Source organism: Corvus brachyrhynchos, unplaced genomic scaffold (assembly GCF_000691975.1).
Source record: "Corvus brachyrhynchos isolate BGI_N302 unplaced genomic scaffold, ASM69197v1 scaffold879, whole genome shotgun sequence".
NCBI classification, from domain to species: domain Eukaryota; kingdom Metazoa; phylum Chordata; class Aves; order Passeriformes; family Corvidae; genus Corvus; species Corvus brachyrhynchos.
The window spans coordinates 23,995-44,580 of record NW_008240173.1 but is presented as its reverse complement, the minus strand read 5'-3'; the positions used below and the strand labels follow the sequence as shown (position 1 = coordinate 44,580).

The 20,586-nt window shown below is 33.9% G+C and overlaps 1 protein-coding gene across 1 annotated transcript in view; it reads right to left on the bottom strand.

Moving 5' to 3' along the window:
• LOC103622760 (ryanodine receptor 2) overlaps positions 1 to 20,586 on the bottom strand; it is a gene marked incomplete at its 5' end in the record, with an annotated part of 108,580 nt that overhangs the window by 64,234 nt on the left and 23,760 nt on the right. The window contains 12 exons of the mRNA XM_017744897.1: positions 852 to 948; positions 1,561 to 1,673; positions 3,183 to 3,218; positions 4,902 to 5,036; positions 9,204 to 9,263; positions 10,217 to 10,387; positions 10,714 to 10,806; positions 12,269 to 12,356; positions 12,751 to 12,991; positions 14,323 to 14,643; positions 16,412 to 16,542; positions 18,596 to 18,677. Of these exons, the coding sequence (XP_017600386.1) occupies positions 852 to 948; positions 1,561 to 1,673; positions 3,183 to 3,218; positions 4,902 to 5,036; positions 9,204 to 9,263; positions 10,217 to 10,387; positions 10,714 to 10,806; positions 12,269 to 12,356; positions 12,751 to 12,991; positions 14,323 to 14,643; positions 16,412 to 16,542; positions 18,596 to 18,677 (1,568 nt within the window). The remainder of the gene's footprint in view (positions 1 to 851; positions 949 to 1,560; positions 1,674 to 3,182; positions 3,219 to 4,901; positions 5,037 to 9,203; positions 9,264 to 10,216; positions 10,388 to 10,713; positions 10,807 to 12,268; positions 12,357 to 12,750; positions 12,992 to 14,322; positions 14,644 to 16,411; positions 16,543 to 18,595; positions 18,678 to 20,586) is intronic.

Sequence of the window (20,586 nt, the reverse complement as noted above, 5' to 3'; positions counted from 1 at the left end):
TTGCACTATTTTGATCCTAATTTTCAAAATTGTTTACAACTTGGGTAGCTGGTTTTAAGCACAAGCTTTAAGCAGTAAAAGCAAATTATTACTTCTTTTCTAATAGAAATTTTACAGTTAGCTTCCTCTCTCTATTGCAGAGAGCAGGCTCTCCTTACAATGAAAGGACTGATCTCAGACTGTGTTCTGTTGGACTTCCCAGTATGAATCCCTAGTACTAGTTCTTGCCCAACCTGTGAAAAAACTACCTTTCAGAGAGACAATTGTAAGAGATGAGGACCCCAGACTCAACTGAAAACCACCGTAGGTATTTACAGGGCTAAAGACATGGCTCTAACACTTCATCATTGGGAAAAATCCTCATATCCCTGACAAGAAGATTCTTCTGTGAAGAAGAAGCAGGCTCTGACAGCTTCTAAGGAACTGATTGATCTAAGACTAGAACTCCTCTAGTTTCATATTCTAACCTTTTGACTTAAACAGCTTTAATGTGGATTATGTAGTCCTCAAATATACAAAGGTTAGCTGCAAAACAGGAGGGAATAGGCTGTTCCAGTTCTCCACAGGGCAGAAGATAAGAAATAGGGGAATGATAGCAATTGATATGTAATTTAGAAAAAAAGCTTTATAAAAGATTATTGAAGCCCTGAAGCAAACTGCCTGAGGGGATTTTGGAATCTCCATCATTTGTAATTTTTCAAAAGCTATCAGAGTGACTTGGTTATAGCTCATCCCTTTGGGAAGAAATAGCTTAGGTGATATCTTAGGTACTTCACAGATTTATAATTATTACTATACAAGATAAATGTTAATCCATAATACATTCTTATGACCCTTTCACCCAGACATACTGCTAAGTCTTCTATCAGTTTGTCTTCAAAATAGTGTTCCTCTGTTTCAATCCAAGATTTATCATAGCCTTGAAGAAAGAGATTGACGGCTCGGTGTCTAAAAAGGAACATTTAAAACAAAAGCTGTAAACTTTTAAAAACAAGATTTAGTCAATATGAATTTCATTTAGCTTGAAGAACTGTCCAGTCATTATAAGAATAATTTAAAAGGGAAACAAAATTTCTATGGTCAAATGCACCCATTTAAAAAAAAAAATTACATTAAAATGTTCTATTTAAAACTGTGTTCCACTAACATGTAAAACTGATAATAAAACATAGTAATAATTATTTAGGAACAGATAATAAATAAAACTTTAAAGAAATTTAAAAATCATAATTAAATAAAATACATTGCCACACTGCTGTTTTATTTTTTAATAAAAAATATTGTCATATTATTTTAATTTAAATATTAACATAATAGCAATAGATAAATTTGGATTGTGCTCAAATAATTGCATTTTTTAATGTTCAGGATTAGACTTGAAATCAGAAATTGAAAATTATATTTTTTGTTATTTTTTTCAGAATATAGAAAAAAGCAATTAAACCTAATAAAAGAAAGCAGCATACAAACTGGTTTACTATTTTTTTTCTTTTGATCTTGCCAAATAGCTCCGTATGAATATTAGTGCATTTGTGAAAGACAGAACAATATAGCTCTCACCTTGGCAGATTATACAATGGTGCCATTCTAAAGCAGGCCACTACCGCTCTTTTCCTCTGTTTAGACAGCAGCTTATGCCACACTGCTTTTTTGGAACGCTGCGGATGCTCCACCTGTTACACAAAATACACATGGAAAAATAATGATGCAATGTCCCTAGTGCCTGGAAATAGTAATATTAGTGAAAATGTTAGTTAACAGATAAATTAAGTAGAAAAGGAACAGAAGAGGAATAGATCAGAAAAAATGTTCCAGACAGAGTTCAAGCATTCAGCCAAATCATAGAATCAGAATTTAGAAAATAAACTTAAAGCAAGAATCTCCCTTTCCTGGTATGATACAGATATTCTTCTTTTTCACTTCATTCAATTTTTTCTATCTTTTAGATAGAATACTATTGCAAATAAGGCCATCTCTCAGAAGACCTTAACTTTTAATGTGAAGAATCTTCATTCATTCTATCTTTTATATGTAACTCTTTACACATGTACAGGTAAATTGTACAGCTTCACATTGCGTCAGACAATATTTTTAAAGAAATTTTCATGGATACAATTAATCTTTTATTTGTAATATGTACCATGATGAGCTACAATGGAAAAGAATTAACTTTAAGAAAAAGTGACAAGTACAAAGACTTAAGACTAAATCTTTTCCATGAATTAGCACAGACAGAATGTACATAAAATACATCAAAACACTTTAGCTACATTTCATAAAACTACAGCTTCATCTTAAGATATATTATCTTTCTGCATCCTGGCTCTACAGTAGCATGACATGAAATTGGGTGTGCTCCATCTTCATCTTTTACACTTTTAGAGTTTGTTCTTCTACCTTTCATCCTTGTTTCCATCTGAAGAAAATGACTACTGTGGTGCTGAAGAGCACTTGCATACTTCTGTATATAGCCTGACTGGATAACTGGGAACTATGATTGCAGGCTGTGCTACAGATCACTCCTTTCCCACAGCCTATTCAGAGTTTCTGTGATTTATTTCACACATCTTCCATAAAGATTATATAATTCGATTTAACCTACACAACTGTTGCAGAGTTAAGAGGGGGATGACTTTTGGGGGGGTGCTGTTTGGTTTTTTTATGGAGGGTTTGTTTCTTCTACAACAACTACACTCCCCTGTGTTCCAACAGCATCAAAGAAGGCAGTGGAAGTTAGTATTTCTACCCTGAAAGACTTAGTAATTCTCCCTTGCAACAAAATCAAGCATTATATGTAAAATATGTAGTGACAACTCTGATGTTTATGTAGAGCCAATATTCAACCCAAATTTGGTTATCCAGTTTAGTGAAATACAAAAAATGTTAATAGTTAAAAAATGAACATTTAATTAAATGAACAAAAACACTGCTATTCAGTGAAATATGTAATTATACTTGTAAGATTAAATGTTAACAATCTTAAACAAGTTCTTTCTAAAAGATAAAATACAAATGAAAAGTATTTTTTAAGAGAAAGTATAAAAAAGTGTTCACAGCAAACATGTTTACAGTCACAAAAAAAAAAGCCAGCACTAGTAATTTAAAAGTCATTCAAATCCAAATGTGAAAGTTAGGTAATTAGTAATATCTTCACAAACAATTATAAATCCCTCTATACTTTCCCAAAAGAAATAGCCTCGGCCTACGCAAGCGGATTTCTGAAAACAATAAAAACAAAGAAGTTAGCTCTGCCTGGAAAGAAAACACAAAGAATGAACTGATTGTTGCAAGTGCAATACAGAAAGCATTCAGAGTATGTATATATGGAGAACAGAGTATTTGTATACAGAGAGCAAAGGATTACTCAAGACTATCATAAAAACAGATGCAGTGCTCATATATTCACTCATTTTAAAGACACCATATTTCCCATTTCAGTAACAAAAGCTCCTACAGAAGGTAAGTAAAGCTGTGGGGCTAAATCTTTAAAGAAATAGGTGCAAGGTAGTCATAAAAAAAGCAGAAAGCATTTACTTGACAACAAGCAAAGCATTTACTTGACTGAGTCTGACCAGAAGTACTGATCTTAAATGTTGATCTGGTGTTACAATGAGAATCCATCCTGTTCTGTACTACTGCTGTCAACTTGGATAAAACTAGGGTAAAAGAGAAAACCTTTTTCTCCCCTATGTTTCTAGCTTTTCTCTAGCCTTCTTTCCTCACAGCAACCCTATATCCTCCTAATCAGCACCCATTCTCCTGTCTCGCTCTCTCTCATAGGCAAACCATGATTGACAAGGATTTGCTTCCATATTCTATCACGTTTTGCTTTCTCCACACATATTCAGCAACAGGTAAAATTTAGTGACTCATTCTCTTCTACCAAGCTGTATAAGGCTGTTGAACTTGCAGCAAGTCCATATCAAGGCTGGCCAACTATATAAAGAAGAGTTGTGTGATGCAACAGACGGGACACAGATATTCACATCAACACACCGTCTGCAGAGTGTATATGCAGAGTGCATATCTCTCAGGTTCCTATTGACTGAACCAGTGACCTCATCACAGTGTGGAAGCTTCCTGACATCGGATCTGAAAACTTTCTGAGTGAAACCAACTAATCTAATGAGAATGCAAGAGAACCTTGAATTTTCAAATGTTCTTTGAAAAGGGAAAAAAAAAAAAAAGTAAATTCTATATGAAGACAGTTTGTAGTCTAGGTTATGCAACCAGCAGTGTTCATCTCTGCCATTAGGAATACCCTCCAAGTTAATGTCCTGTTTTTTCACTACATTTTAAAAAGGAAAAAACACAGAATAAATCTAAAGTGCAAAATACATAACAATTCTAAAAGAAAAGTCACAAAATGAATTTATCAACTAGTCTTTGACCTGTAAGATGTATCAATTTAGGAGATTTTTTAAGGTCATATTTTAAAGAATACTGCTACTAGAAAGGACACAAAATAAAATACAGAATTACTTAAATGAAAGTTATAGTAGTTCAGGTCACATGGGAAGCTCGTATATTACTGCAAAAAATATTAGATAATACAATAGACCTTTTTGCCAGATTCTGAAGCAACTTAAAACATTCTGACAGATCTTTCTCAGAAAAAATGATTCCTCCAACCTGCTTCTGCTGTTTCTTGAATGCAGCAAGGGATATATGAGTTGGCCAGATTGGCCAAACAAATTGTTGTTGGAGCTGCTGCAAATACACTGTGAGATAGATATGACCATGATATTGGACTACAAAACATAAGATTAAGCACGTAAGCAGTAGTCATCCAAAGAAAGAAAAAACAATATAACATTAAATACAGCAGGTCAAAGCACAAATGAAAGAGTGAATTCTTTTATTTAGATAAGAAGCAATGGAACTGGTAAAGTGTGTCTAACCTGTTCCAGGTGAAACAGTACATTAGCTATATCAAGGACCCTTTCCACAGTCTTCTCTGGGTCTGAGGAATCTTCAGTCCTGTTTGGTAAATCTTTGTAAAGTGCCATCTGCCATCTAATGGCGGGATCCTCAAGCTGCAAGAGAAAGATTTCACATGTCACCAAGGCAAAATGTTCCAAACAGTTTAACTAGTAGAGAAACTGCTTCAAAGGTCAACTGAAACACTTTATATGGCTGTCCTACACTTTTACATGGCTAACCCACATAGCATCCACTACACTGTGAGATCACGACTAATTTGTGCAATGCTTTTTAAGAGCTTCCATAAAACATGAAGTGTTTAGGGTTGGAAGGGACCTTTAAGGCCGTCTAGTTCCAACCCCTCTGCCATACACAAGGACACCTTCCACGAGACCAGATTTCTCAGAGTCATGTCCAACTTGGCCTTCAATACTTCCAGAGATGATGCACCCACAGTTTCTGTGGGCAACCTGTTCCACAGAACTAAAACACTAATAATCATACAAATAGCAAAAGATCATTGGTCAACAAATAGCACTGGCACCAGCAATGAATATAATATTTGAGGAAAAGTAATGAATATGAGGTACACAGCCATAACTTAGTACACTGCCTTTCCCATTATTAAATGAAACCACATTGAAAGTGTTGCTCTGCTAGTTGGGATTACTTAGTTTTCAGTCATGGAAATTAGAAGTACTGCTATTATTTATGTCTATTATAAAATTTTTTTAATTGTTATAAAATCCTAATTTTACTGATTACTAGATAAAAAATTTAAAATTAATTTTGAAAAATTAATTCCAGATTCATTTGCTTATCAGCCTTCAAATCATAAAGAACTTTAAGAAGCAAAATGGTTTTTATTACATTTTTCTGTTTACATTTCATTTTTTCTACTTCATTGATCTGTAGTTCTCTGTTTTACAATTAGTGATTTCTTTTTTGGTTTGTTTTGTCTCCCCAGTCCTTCTGCTAATCAACACTGATGCAACACACTTTGCAGCCATTTATTGTGCCAATGACACCGATGACCCATTTTACTGAGAACTGTGGCCAGTGATCATTCCTAATTATGCAGTTACTGTTGAAGACACACTGTCCCAGATGGCTAGAGAACTTAGGAGCTAAACCCTACAGATTTGCATAGGGCTTGAACTCAACACTTACTTGTCTAAAACTTCTTTGTGGATACAGATTTCAATTTGTGCCTAAGGTGAGACAATAATGCTAATTCACCTCCACAAAACACATTATGATACACAGTTTACTCAAGTTTCAGGAATGATTAAAAACTTACACAGTCGTTCATTAATAGCTTATTATAACCTAGAAAGCCACATTTTGCAGGCATTTCTTCCACCTTTCGGCTTTTCCATTTGTTAACAACTGTCACATCCACAGTCTTTGTGTGAGCATTTGACTGGATCATCATGAATGGATAGTCCACAAAAGACCTTTTAATCACAGGTGGAGATGTCTTTTGATCTGAGGACTCCTCACATTCTATCAAGGTACAGCTTTTTTGTATAGGTAGTTTTCTAAGGGTATGAGTAGTTGACATTTCAAGATGTGAATTAGAATGGCTGGAAGAAGATTTTGGTGACTTGAGCTTCATCCATGTCAAAATGAATGCAAGTTTCGTCATCAATTTCTTGAAATAAAAGGCTTGGTACTGAGTAACAGCATGCAGGCATGCAAGGAAAGGAAAGACAGAAAGAGGGTGAAGACAAATGCACAAATGTAGACAAAGGTAGACAAATGCATGAAATAGACACCACGACATTAATAGCTAAAGATTCAGAAGGATGATTCTCTAACAGTGCAGTACTCCAAAGACGAATCTAGATAAATTACATTTTAACTCTAACATAAATAACAGAATGTTAGGTGTTTATGAGAAGTGGTTAACAGAAAACACCATTTGAAGAAAGAATATTGCCATGGTTGGAAGAAAACCAGCCTTTCAAAAAGCAGTATTTTTCCTATATTTTGGAAGCCACTTTACACAAATACCATTATAACTAAGTTACATTATTACATTATTAATTCACAGTAGTAAATAATAATTTAAATTTGTAAGACCAGTTGGCCTAGATTCCCATTATGTCTGACTTAATCAGACAACAAAAGGGTAGTGCAGGCATGATGGCATCATTTTTCTTAAAAAGAAACATCATACTTGACTGTACAGTGACTGAATCCTAATGACAGCAGAGAATTATGGAATAAATTGTATTTTGTACATAACTACTGAATTTAACTTTAGACATTATACATTCAGTAATTAAGTTACACACATTTAGTGTTAACTTTAGAATATGTCACTGATAAATCATCATTTTGCCTGTAGTTAACTACTTTTCACATAGAGGTCAAAATCAGAGTTTTTAAAAGTTAATAAAACAATATGCAAATAGCTATAAAATAAAGCTAACTACAAGAGCAGTTTAGTTTTGTTATCTATGTATCTATTACGTGTCTCTATTTCAGATTTTCAACTTCCACCAGGAATTCATTTTAAAATAGGAAAGTCTAAAGTCATTGCTGAAAAGTTTCCAACTAGAAAATCCAACAATATGTACTTTGGATTAGCTAAAATTACTTTTGTCTTAATCATCAAGGCACTGTGAAATTGCATCAGTCTAAGAAATTAAAAAGCACATTTATTCTCATGTAGTATAAACAGAGGAGACGTAAGTTGCTTAACAATAGCAAACTTTTAATTGAAGCATCGGAAGTTTCTGAAGAGAAAGCACAGATCAAGGTATTAGGATGTATCATTACTTCCAGGCAACAAAGCAGTAACAGACAGAAATTTCAGAACAGCAGAATGTATCAGTGAAGAAACAAAATAGAAACTGAAGTAGTTAAAACAGGAGGACAAGTGCTAATTAGCAACATGAAAACCCGGGCAAGAATTTTAACCGCATGCCGCACAAGATGACAATAGACACATAATGACAATGTTGGAACAGAAATAGCTATCGTTGTCACTAAGAAAACACTATTGAAGTTTATACAGAAAATCACCTCGTGTTTAAGGGTTTTATGTTCATGGCATGCACATTAAGTACTATTGTTCATTAAGATCTTCAGAAACACTCCTTTTTTCCTAGTACTTTGCCTGTGTGTTTTCTGCTTCTCAGTATATAACAATATTTGCTATACAAGGATAATTATTTCAAGCTTCTTAGGATTTAACCAAATCTTTTGCTTCCAGAGTAAACTTTTCTATGTGCAAACCCTATAATTTAACACTACTGGATTTTTATTTGTAACATTTTATGCAAAACACTTTTGTTGTTGACATGGAAGCATGATGTGAGAAAATTAATCTTCACATATTATTCAGGAAGAACCATCTCACTTCTGACTCATTAAAAAAAACTTATTTCTGCCATGCACTGATTTTAAATTCCATTTAAATCATTCAGAAGTCTAGATTCCATGCAGAGGAATCTAGACTTCTGAATGATTTTTTAAAAAGTGTTCAGAAAAAAAAGCACCAGATTTTCAACTCATGTTTACCCTTTTGTTACTTTTAATGAGCACAGGAAATACCAGTTTAGTTTTTTCTTGAGGTGAATAAAACATGGGACAGGGGGAGGAGGTAGAGGACAATCCTAAGTAAAGATACATCCATAGGTATGATTCCATCTTTCTTCAATAGAGGAGAAACATACATAATTTTATTACACTTCCATATTCTGGCTTCTTGGTCTTTATTTAAAGCATTAATAAAACAGCTTAATTACACTAGACATTCAGCACTTTTCCCCTAAAGCTAGTCACCTGGCACTAACTGGAATTCAGTAACAAAAATCTACACTTTTCCCCAAAATACCTTCTTTTCCCTGGGCAGAAAAGCAGGAACAAATTGAGAAAACTGGAGATTTTCCACTTTCAGAGTACAGCAAAATGGCAGCTTCCTTTTCGTTTACACTTCAAGCTGATACTAAGAAACTTTAAGCATTTTGCAGACTTTATCTCAAATAATAGTAGGAGTTTAAACAGTGATAGATCTTCCTTCCATCTCCAATTTTGCATTAATGGTGTGAATGGAGAGAGATTTGAAGGGCCATATGTTATTGTATATAACACATATATACACACATTAAAAACCTAACATTTAACAGTTGACATGAACAAGTTACTTGACAGAAGAGAATAAGGGACTACAAGCTATCCTAATGAACCAGGGCAAGTTGTCACTATATGGCACTAACAAACGAATTCAAAGAAAGAAAAGTCAAATTTAAAAACTGTGTATAGATTACCTTGCCCTGAAGATGAAGATTACTGCGGATGACATCTCGTACTTCATCTTCAGTGTCTTTCTGCCAATAGATTACAAATCATATAAATGAGGAATAGAAGGTAATTAGGAAAAGTTATAATTCATTTAAATATCAACCTTGGGCTTCATCAGATGATGAATTAAACTGAGAATGTGAAAGACTGAGAAAAATCTCCGAGATAAATCTTTTTTTATCCAAGCTCACAGGATCAAGTTCTGGATGGCATCATACGTATCTGTTCACAGTAACATACTAAATGTGAGTCTGAATTCAGATTACTAATATACACATACAGAAAGTTTGACCAAATAAAATCAGTAACATGAACAGAGCCTTCTGTGATTTGATTTCTGTTTGTTTTGCAGAGCTCTTATCCTTTATAGCATTCAGTTCAGGAGTCCAATTGTCATATAACCCACTAGAGTGTATAAAGTATTATAGCTTGAGAAAGGACTATATTCCAAATTACAATCACATTATTGCACTTTGAGTATATACCCAAAAGAATAACTTTTAAATCAGTCTATCCCTACAGAAATTCTTGCATTCACATGAGAGTGATTAAAAGGAATAGTTATGATACTGAGCATAGAAGTTGAGAAACAGCTAGTTCTTAATTTTATCACAGTCAAGTAGATTGGAAAAGACTTTCAAGATCAAGTCCGACCAAATTCAAGCTTCATAAAATATAACAAACACTACTTTGCATTAAAAATTAAGAGAGAAAAATAACTAGTTTAACTACTGAATGCTATCTCTGTTTATATACTGATCATTCTGAAGTACATCCATACTGATCCTATGTTCAAACTGAAATATTTTAAGCCATGAGTAAAATACGTAGATATATACCATAATCACCCACTGTGCCCTTATAAAAAAAATTATCATCTTGATTCTCTGTGTCATGCTGTAAGAACGCAGGGTGAAATATTCAAGGAATTCAATTAGTAAATATTTCTACCTTCTGGAAGTGCAAAAAGAGCACCTACCATGCTAAATCGATTTTTGGCCAGTGCAATTAGCTCTTGGTCTCCAGGAGCACAAATGTTTAGGCCTATTGGAAGCAATCTCTTCAGTGCTGCCACAATGAGAGAGGTCTGCATAGAGTACCTGTCACCTTTTCGCTTCATCTTCTTCCTTTCCTGGTCAGAAACTGCAGCCTGCAGAATAAAGTAAAGATGGAAAAGAAAAATCCAATATTAAACAAAAGAACTGTACTAGCTACTTTGTACTTGCCTCTGGTTTGACAATTTCCTTATTACCTATACAGGTAAAACTGGCATTTTATCATTGCCAATATTTTGCAATGCGTTTCGCAAATGACTGTGTTTTGAATCTCAACCCAGTGTTTTCAACAGATTTCTTTGCCAAAAAAAAACCCAAAACAAAACAAAACAAAAAAAATCAAACAACAAAAGGTTCTTCTCTGGAGTCTTCTTGACACCTTCCTTTTGCAAAGAGAAAAATATAAAAATCTTTACACTACCTTAGACATCTTGGATTTGGTGTCACTGATAAGGAAAGACATGTTGTTGATTTCATTTTGTACCACAAAGTTCTGCTCTTCCCTTTTGAAATTCTGGAAACATACAGAAGATCTCAGTTAGAAGCATTTATATGAGGATTCTATCTAAACATACCTTAAATAAAAAATATGAATTAAGTAGAAATCTGTAAAATCCACAAGTTAAGACAAGGACAGTAAAAATGAACAGATGATCAACAATGTCTTTGTATTTCAGCTTCATTTACATTGCATAACTCAGGTGGTGTATGTTTGGGGTTTTTTCCCCATGTAAGAGAGAAGGAAATGTTCTCCTAGCTATGAAAAATACATGATAAAAATCTCACTCCTCCTCTAAGTCAATATAAAAATATTGTCCAGGTTTTCCCTTACTAGTAAATTACTCACTCATTTTTTCCCCATTACAAATTTCCACTATATTCAGGTACATAAGAAACTTTTTAAATAAAAGACTGAAATTATGAATACACAGGTGATTTCATTATCCAGTATCTATCTACAGTGTAACCACTTTTTGTGCACACTGTTGCTTATAATAAATCTTACAGTCAAATTCAGGCACAAGTACAGAAGTTATAAGGCATCTTGTTCCCCAGATTTGAGAGAATTGAAGTCACAGCATATAAAGAAATTTAGTACACACAACAGTACATACAAAGATCTAACGCCTGAAAGAAATCAGACTCTTTGGGTTTTTTAATTCTTTGTGTTCCAGTATTTAAAAAAAAAATGTCCTAAGGTATATCACCATGTCCCGCAGCCTTAGGGAGGAGGAGAGAAGATAGATTCAGCAGGCAGGAATTGTGCAGCAAGATTGATTTATTTAATTATTTTACAAACTCTTTATAGACTTTTTTCTTCATAGTCTAATTGGACAAAGGATCAGCCACCCCTTGGGGTGATTGGCTAAAATCCTAAAACATCCATTGCCAAAATATTTTTCTACTGTACCATAAACAAGACTTTTCAAGGTTGCAGGTGTTTGGTTGTTTACATAACTCTGCTACCTCTTCTGTGAGTGAGAAAAGTCTCTCACGGACTTAGAAAATAGCAAGAAAATCCTTGCTAGCAGCATTTTTGTATCCACATTCCAGTATTCACTGAATCATGCTTTATTTAAGAAGCATCAGTGCTTACTAGGTGTGATTACAAAAAGGTTATGGGGTCAAAATAACTGAAAAGAAAAAAAAATAGGGTGAGGACACAAAACACAATGAGCTTAGTATATTAAAAAAAAATCCCAAAAAACCAACAAACCAGGCAAACAACAAACCCACAACAAAGCAGACTCTGTAAGAAAAATATGTTTAATCAGTTTACTATGCTACAAAATACCTACCCAACTCTCCTATCTTCTCTGCCATTTCAAATGTGTCAGAAATGTGAGTCATTACTACTTTCCCATCTGCAGTTTCACTTCTGTCATTGAATGTATTTTACAAACATAACCACTAAATAACTGATCTAATGATTAAGAAACCTCATTAAAACAAGTATTTACCAAGGAATTACTTACATGAGACTTTGACCAGTAAATGAAGACCTCAGCCACCATGCGGAACAACTCTTCTGCTTCAGGATTGGGCTCTTTCAGCCATTTTGCCCTGAAATTTGGTAAAAGGGTGAAAAAGGGGATGATCCTCGCTGTCTTTATGTTTTGAAATCACTTTTCAACATTTTACAAGGATACAAGTCCACAAAACCAATCATATATGCTTTTAATCCTTTCTGGTAGAAGTGGCTTTTTGATGTCCTATTTCAAAACCCTTAAAATCCTTTCTAATCCAATAGATTTGGATTGCAATTTTGTTTTGTTTTCTTCTCAAAAAGACCCCAGCTCCTCCTAGAAGTCAGAAAGCATTAGTTTGATCAACTTCAAGATTGTCAGACTGAGTAAAAGCCACTTTAATTCAGTGCTAGGCACATCAAGGGATAAGATGCAGTATCAATAAAAAGGAAGGTTTTATGAGATTCATTGACCTATTCCTCTCCACATACCTGTTATAGTCCACAAATCTAATCAACAAAGGGTAGAAGGCATAGAGGTCCCGTGCCAAAGTGGTGAACTCATCTAGGATGAGCAGTTCAGCCTCCGACATGTCACCTCTGCCTTCTGCTCTTAGATGTTCTTCATCCGATACAACCACTGCTGCTTTTTTCTTTAGTTTATCCATCAGTGGAAGGAAGTGTGTCTTTAAGAGCTGTGGCTTCGCTTTACTTATGATGGGCTGGGAAAACACTATTTAAGGCAATGAATATTATAATATATACCTGGCCACAAAATATAACTAAAATCTTTTACCTTTTCCCACTTTCTTGAATCTTATTTCTAGGCTACAGAGTCAAATCCTGCCCCCATTGAAATCAGCAGAAGTTTTGCCAAGAATTAAATGTGGTCAGGATTTCACAAAGTCAATTCATTTTGTCTGAGGGCAGAAATTGCAGCTTCACAGACTAAGCCTGCATGATCATAAAACTTGAAATACCTCTTTACTGGTATTCTGTCAGCATGGTATTTGTCTACATAGTTTTATTGAGCAATGTGGAAGTTGTGTAATGGTATGGATGGATACATATATAGCTACATAGTGCACACACAAGTTTTCTCAGCTACTGGCTTCTGTTTTGAACCTTGCTTGAGCGAAGCAGCACTGGAAAGCATGCTCTGGTTATTTGAAAATCCACGGAAACAGCTGGCCTGTATTTCTTATGCACACAAATGAGACTATTCAACCATTCGTTTCAGACTTGTTAGCACAAGCTTTTTGCAAATGTACTCATATGAACAATTATGTAAACTACCACTTCAACTGGGCCCATTGGTACAAAATCATTGGTAATATATTGATTAAATTACACAGAATTTTAGGCAGTTACCACCTATTCTTAGAATGTATTGCTAACTTTCAGAACACTAGGAATTCTGAATGCTACCGTGAATGAAATTGCTACTACAGTAAAAACTGAAAAGTCATAAGAAAGTCTAACTGAAAAATTGAATCCACCCCACTGAAGTGACTTTTCCTCAGAGATTGTAACACTGAGAATTAAAGTGTTTTTAAATGAGTTTCAAGCTGTTCATGCAATGAAGTCAATGCAACTATTACTAAAATGACATGAGCATTTCGACATTTCATTGTAATGGATATGTTAGATATACACCTTCAAACCAAGGTTTTAAGGATCCAGCACTCTTACAGAATAGCAAGGAACTGTGTAATGCCTGCAAATGAAAACTTGGTGTATAATGAAAATGGGGCTAAATTACTACAGTCCTTGAATTTAATATACCACAAAAGGCACATGTGTATATTCTCGGGAAAAAGAAATAGTCTAATCTACTTATATTACTTATTGAGAGTTTAAAACATACTGTTTACACTGCTTTTTCTTTATACTTAGTATTTCTGATTCATCAAGATCTGTATTGTTTAAAAATGTAAAATATGAGTGTTCTTCTACTCCAGCTTTAACAGGATAAATACAGAGTGATTCAGAGTCTGTGTGTGTGTACATACATTCTGAATATACACACATTTGCTTGCTTATTTATTTACTTTCACATCTTACCTGCTAATCTCTTCATCCAGGCTCCTTCATCAATACCAAGGTTGTTATAGATGATTTTCAATATGTTACCCAACAGAGTGTTCATGTGCTCCGACGTCAAGGCTGTGCAACATGTTTCAGCCTTGTCAGGGTTGTTCTCTGGCCCGTGCTCCCACCAGTGTGACATGTAACTGCACAGCATAGGCAGGATGACTTCCATGATATGTGGCATTTGTGTGTAACGAATACCAGATTCTGCCAGTTCCACTATTTCTTCCATTAGCTTCACCAAGGAGGGAATATTTGGGCAAACCTCTTCCACACTAGTTGGCAAATTGAGAACTATTGAAAAAAACCCAAAAAAACCAAAAAACCAAAAATCAATAACTAGGTCATAAAAGGAAAATAATTATTCAATACAACTTTTGTTTTCTGTTTACATTTGCACCCTTCTGATCCAAAGGAAACAAACGCAAAAATAAAAAACACATCCCTTCATACTGTTGAGCAATAAACTGTTTATATGAACAGTTCTATAATTAAAATTCCTGTATGAAAGCTTCAACGACATAAATACTGTGGAATGAACTCAGAGAAATCAGATGCACTTTTCTATATCCAAAATAAAGCTTAAATTTCAAAATTATTTCCAGCATAAGTTTTACAATTGAGGAAACAAATTGATAAAATGAAATCACTCTCAACACGTTAGATGAGATCTGGAATTCTAACAGAACAAAAAGAAATCATTGCCTCTCATAATGAATTGAGCAGATTTGAGAAACTGATTCTCAAGGTGAATGTCTGATTGTAAATGTTTACTTTTGAATTCATTTGAATTTTTAGTTCCTTCCCCTGAAAAGGTGCTGCAGTTGCCTTTATTTTTGAAGGAGTTTCTTTCATCTACAAAAATATATCTGCAAGCACAGTCTGTAGCTCCTGAATGTCTAACATACTGACATACTCATACAGTGACATATACAGGTATCTACAGAGCAAAATTTAGCCGGCGACTTGTGAATACAAATGTCTCTACCAGCATTCCACAGTTCCTTGTCCTAAGGATAGTCCTTTTTGAAAAGCAGTATCTTCTCCTATTTAGCGCAAATATATTTTATACAGGCATCACATAGTCTCCTTAATTATTAATGCAAGTTTGGAAAATAAATTCAAATTTCTGTTAAATATCAAAACAATACAGTGGATTGTCCTTCTAGATATACTAAAATAGCTAAAACATATGGCAGGTATGCACAGCTGTTGATATTTTCAAGCTTGAATACTACAGCTCTTTGGAGAATAAATCTGGTATGCTCCCTTTCTTAAAAAATAAAGGTGAAGTTATAAAATGAATGCCATTATAAACTGGCACCTTGTATGAACATACACTGTCATCTTTGTGTATCTGTAACATGATTCAGACTCGGCACATAAGCAGAGCTTGTAAAGTTCTACTGCAACTTCTATTTATTGCAGGAACAGTTCGTGCATATGACTTTATTCAACCATCATGTTACAGCATAAGAAATATCAATAAAGGAAGAAAAAGGTATATGCAAAATAAATATACATAATGTCACTGTAAACTAGCTGTACTGTCTTGTATGTCAAACAAAATAAAAACCAATCTACATACTACTCTGCAATTTATTTACTTTATAAGGGCATAATATGTAATTAATACAGCAAAGCTATTTTCCTTCAATTGCAAGTATGTGTGTTTTGGGGATCCAATATTGTTTATGTAAACTGAGGAACCAAAGCTACTGATGAGAATGCATAATTTTATGATCAAATATAGAATATCTGAGGTACTAAAAATGTGCGAAGTCTCTTCATTAAATCCATTCCAAAGTTGTATTTTGAGAATGATATCTCAAAATTAAAATATCAGTAACAATAGGAACATAAAATCATAGGTTTTATCAGACTTAGAAAATAAATTGATTAGAAAATTCATTTAGAAAGAAAGATTTAGAAAAGAAATACAACCAAGACATTACAAGAAAATTCTCATGCTATAAAATGTATGCAAAACCACATGTCTTAAGGCAAGCAGCATTCACAGTGAAGTCGTTTTCATAACCATGATGTGAGTTTCTGGAAATACCTGCTCTATCTCTCGCATTCTTGGTATTGTAGATTGAGTAGATATTATGTTTGTTCAAGTGAGTTTCCAAAAAAGCCACTGGAAAGGCCCCTGAGAAAGCAGCCAAGCACTCTCCTAGCGCTGATCGTTGCCTGTGAATTAACAAACACCATTAACTACACACATCTTTGATCACAGAGCCACAGAATGGATAAAGTTGGAAGGGACCACCAGTGGGGTCAGTACTGATTGACCACACCTTGGGCTTGTATTCTGAGATGAATGCATTTCAAAGAGATAAGCCACAACAGTACTAGGATCATCCACACAAGGATGCGTAATAGAAATTGAAGTGTAGCAACCCTCTGCTAATATATGAATAAAATGTTAAGACATAAAATCTTAAAGGTGGCCTACACGGCTTACAGAAAATGAAAACCATGCAGGGGAAACCAAAGTAATTGTAAAAATGCTTTCTGTTCTGTTACTTTCCTCTCAGCTTTACTGACCTTATAATCCCTACTATTAAGAAAAATCTACTGGATAGAACAAGAGACCGAAATCAGCTATCATTTTATTTAAGAGATATTTCCTTTTTCTGAGAAATAGTGATAATCACTTTCATGCTTAGTCTAGTATGAAAGTCAAGTTCTTTAGTGAGTGGAAAATTGCTTCTCATAATCAAGAACTCTGAGGTTTTATCACAAAGACATTGCTTTAATACCTTCAAATATATGACATTTATTTGATAATCAAAATTCTTTGTGTGTCAAAACTTTAAAAAGCGTGTTTCTAGGAAGAAGTAACTGATGCCCTGTCGCTTCACTTGGGTTCTTCAGGGGACTTCTAAACTATTCTTTCTATTTTCAGTTGAATTGATCACAACAGAATTTAGAGAGGTGAGAAATCCCTAGCTAAGACCAAATCACACATATGACAGAAATCCAAGAGAATTTGAAAACCCAGGAGAATCATGAACTTTCAAGTTAAAAGGAAAAAAAGACCTCAAAACTGATCTTGTGATTTAGCAAGATTCATCCTTGGTCTATAGTTTCTCTCAGTCTTGGAGATTTTATTCTTTCTAGATCTATCTCATTACACTTGATTTTGTTAAATCTAACTCTATTCCCATTATTATTTAGACTGTTTTCTCCTTCTTCCTTTTTTTTCCTTTTCATTAAGTCCTCATAAGTAAAACATACATCCATCACACACACCTGCAAAGAGCATACTATGTGCTTTTCGATTGCAATAATGGTTGCAGACGATCATACACAAAAATTCACTTACACTGATATATTTTCAAAACAAGTCCCAGATCCTTTATTTGCCAAAGAGCAAAATAAATTCATTTTATATCCTTAATGAAAGTAATGAGACCCGATTTTCCACAGATATGCATTTTTTTTAACTTAAATATTGGTCCCAACGATTTTTCGTATTATGGGCTATGATACCACCACAAAGGAAGCAAAGGTATGTTGTGGGGCTGCTCTGGAGTTATGCACAGGTTCATTTGCTGGAGAGGGTCACTTCCTAAACAGTAAACTTCCTAGATTACTGCTGCCAATATCTAAAATGTAGTAATTCTGTTTAGCCTTCCTTCAGAACAGTGTTAGTCACTAAAGCGCAACTGTTCAGTTTCAAGAACTGAATTTTTCTATTTATCTCTATTTTTTGACCAAACATGGCTTACACAGACTAAATGTAACTTGGAGGGGGGTTAGCAGATACAGAGATGTATTAAAAAAGCATTTTAATACCTCATTTACCTGGATAACTGAACTAGAAAAGAAACAGTGTTGCACAAATGACAAATTAAATTAAATTTAGAGTAATGAGAAAGAAATATACATCACAATTAAACATTATAGAAGGAAGAATAAAAATTGCTGAGCTGAATGACATAATTTTACATTACCCCAGTTAACCCTCAAATCAAGTGCTATTTATTGTAAAGTCAGATAATTTTAATTGCAATTTTTATTTTAATTAAGAAAAATATTTTGAGAAACATATAATGCAATATTTCAAGTGTAATATAATAAATGCACCTGCATTCCACTTAAAATCTGAGCATTGTTTTTTTCTCTCAAGATATCTTTCCAATAATTTTCTCCTCCTATATTAATTTATGAACTGCAAATTCATGAAGCTAAATATAAATGCAAATATTAAAAACAAAAGAAAAATTTTCCTTCTTACCTCTCTACATAGATACTCTTGCTGGTTCCCAGAGCATATAAACTGGCCAATATTCTGTAACAAGAGACCTGAACATCTTCCACTAAAGAAAAGAAGAAAAATATATTTACAAAGAGTTTCTTTTTTTTCAATACATTCCCATAGAATTAAAATAAATTTCTTTAGACAATAACAGAATTTAAAATATAAAGATAACAAAGGCAATCCACAGAAATCACCTGCTAAATACAAAATGTCTTTGGGCCTCTGAGTACTATACTTTTTACTCAAAACTTCCATTTATTTCAATATGTTAACAGCTAAAACAGTGAACCTATTTCACTAGTGCACTAACTTAATGAAATTAATGGCATATCAATCCTTTGTATGTGGCACCTTTACAAATAGAACACCACTGTGCAAAATAAAGGTAATCCTGTTAAACAGATATTTAATTATTTTAATCACAGTTTATATCTTTTTTTTAATTTAGGCACTGATATCAACTAATAGCATGTACCTAATTTACAATTAAAATTTAAAATGGATTAAAATCAATAAATAATCCTTTAGTCCATATGAGTATTTCACCAAAAGACGTTTTAAAATTATTAAATAATTCAGTCACAAAATTGTGAGAATAATCTTAACATCTATTTGAAAAAATGCTTTTGTAATGCACACTGCAGCAATAGTGTAACAACAGTATAAGTACCATCAAGAAGGACAACACACCCATTCTTACCATAGATATCTTTCATAGTCTCTCCTGCAGTGTTATTATCATCCCTCAACATGCAATGAATGAAATGTTGTGAGTAAAACTGGGTAAGACTTGATGGGCTGGGAGAGCCTGCAAGATATTGTATCAAAGCTACGTGGCCTGGCCCTTTACTGCACTCTGATTTTAGTTCAGATCATCTTGGATTTAAGTGTTTTTACATCGTAACAGTAACCTCAGGTACTCTGCCCCACCTTTGTATGCGATTTCCCCCCATGGAGTAAACTCTGTAACTAGTACTTAGGTAAAAGCACCAGGTCAAGATACTTGTACAAATAAAATAATCTTATTCTTAAAAAGATGTAAAGAGAAGTTGTGTGTAAGAAAATATACTCTAGACAAAATAAATAGGCAAAATTTAAAATAATTATTCTTTCTCAGTTCATGAATTCCAAATTTGGTGTTTTACACCAGTGTGATGTATGTAGAACAGCTGACTAAGAACACGAACTTGAGTGATCAAATATTCAAAGCTAAATACTAAGTTCCAAAACATGGAATACTGGAGATCAAAACTTACACACGGCATGAATATGTTGATGCCTCAAAAAGTGGTTTATGATGAACAAATTACTTTTTCTGGATACTGTCACAGTCTCCTGAATTTTACAGAAATAGTTTAATGAAAAAAGTGGATGTTTACGTCTCATGACATTCAAATCCATCAATACAACTCTGAATTTTTCAAGAGTTTTTTTAATGCTATTTTAAATAAGGCTTTTTCAAGATTCTAAAAAGAGAAAAAAATATAACTTAATAGTCTTTTCCTCCAGGTCCTTCTCAGAGATTTTCATAACTGAGTAACTGAGTCAGCCATAGAGAGCAGGACTTCCCCCTTTAGTGCCACCTGGACAGTGATATTTCTGTGAGTTCCTAAAATATATAAAATTACATTTTTTTGTGCAGACTTTGTTTTGTGTGCAAAGTCTGAAAAATTTTGGCTGCAAAATTTTAAGGTTGGGAAAATAAAGGACCACTGAATCTGCTATAATCAGAATCTATATACAGAAATCTGATATAGAGGCTGTCATATACATTCCCTTCTCTGGTGTCTGAATTCTTAAGGAGATCCTTCCACTTTTCCTTTTTCCCAAGAATTTAAGGACCTACCCAAATTCCCCTCTAACTGAAACTGAGTCAAGGTGCATGTATGATGGTGTAACATTCTTGTAGTATAATCTTATTTACAGACAGAGTAAAGACAAAGTAACTTGCACAATGTGAATTCTCA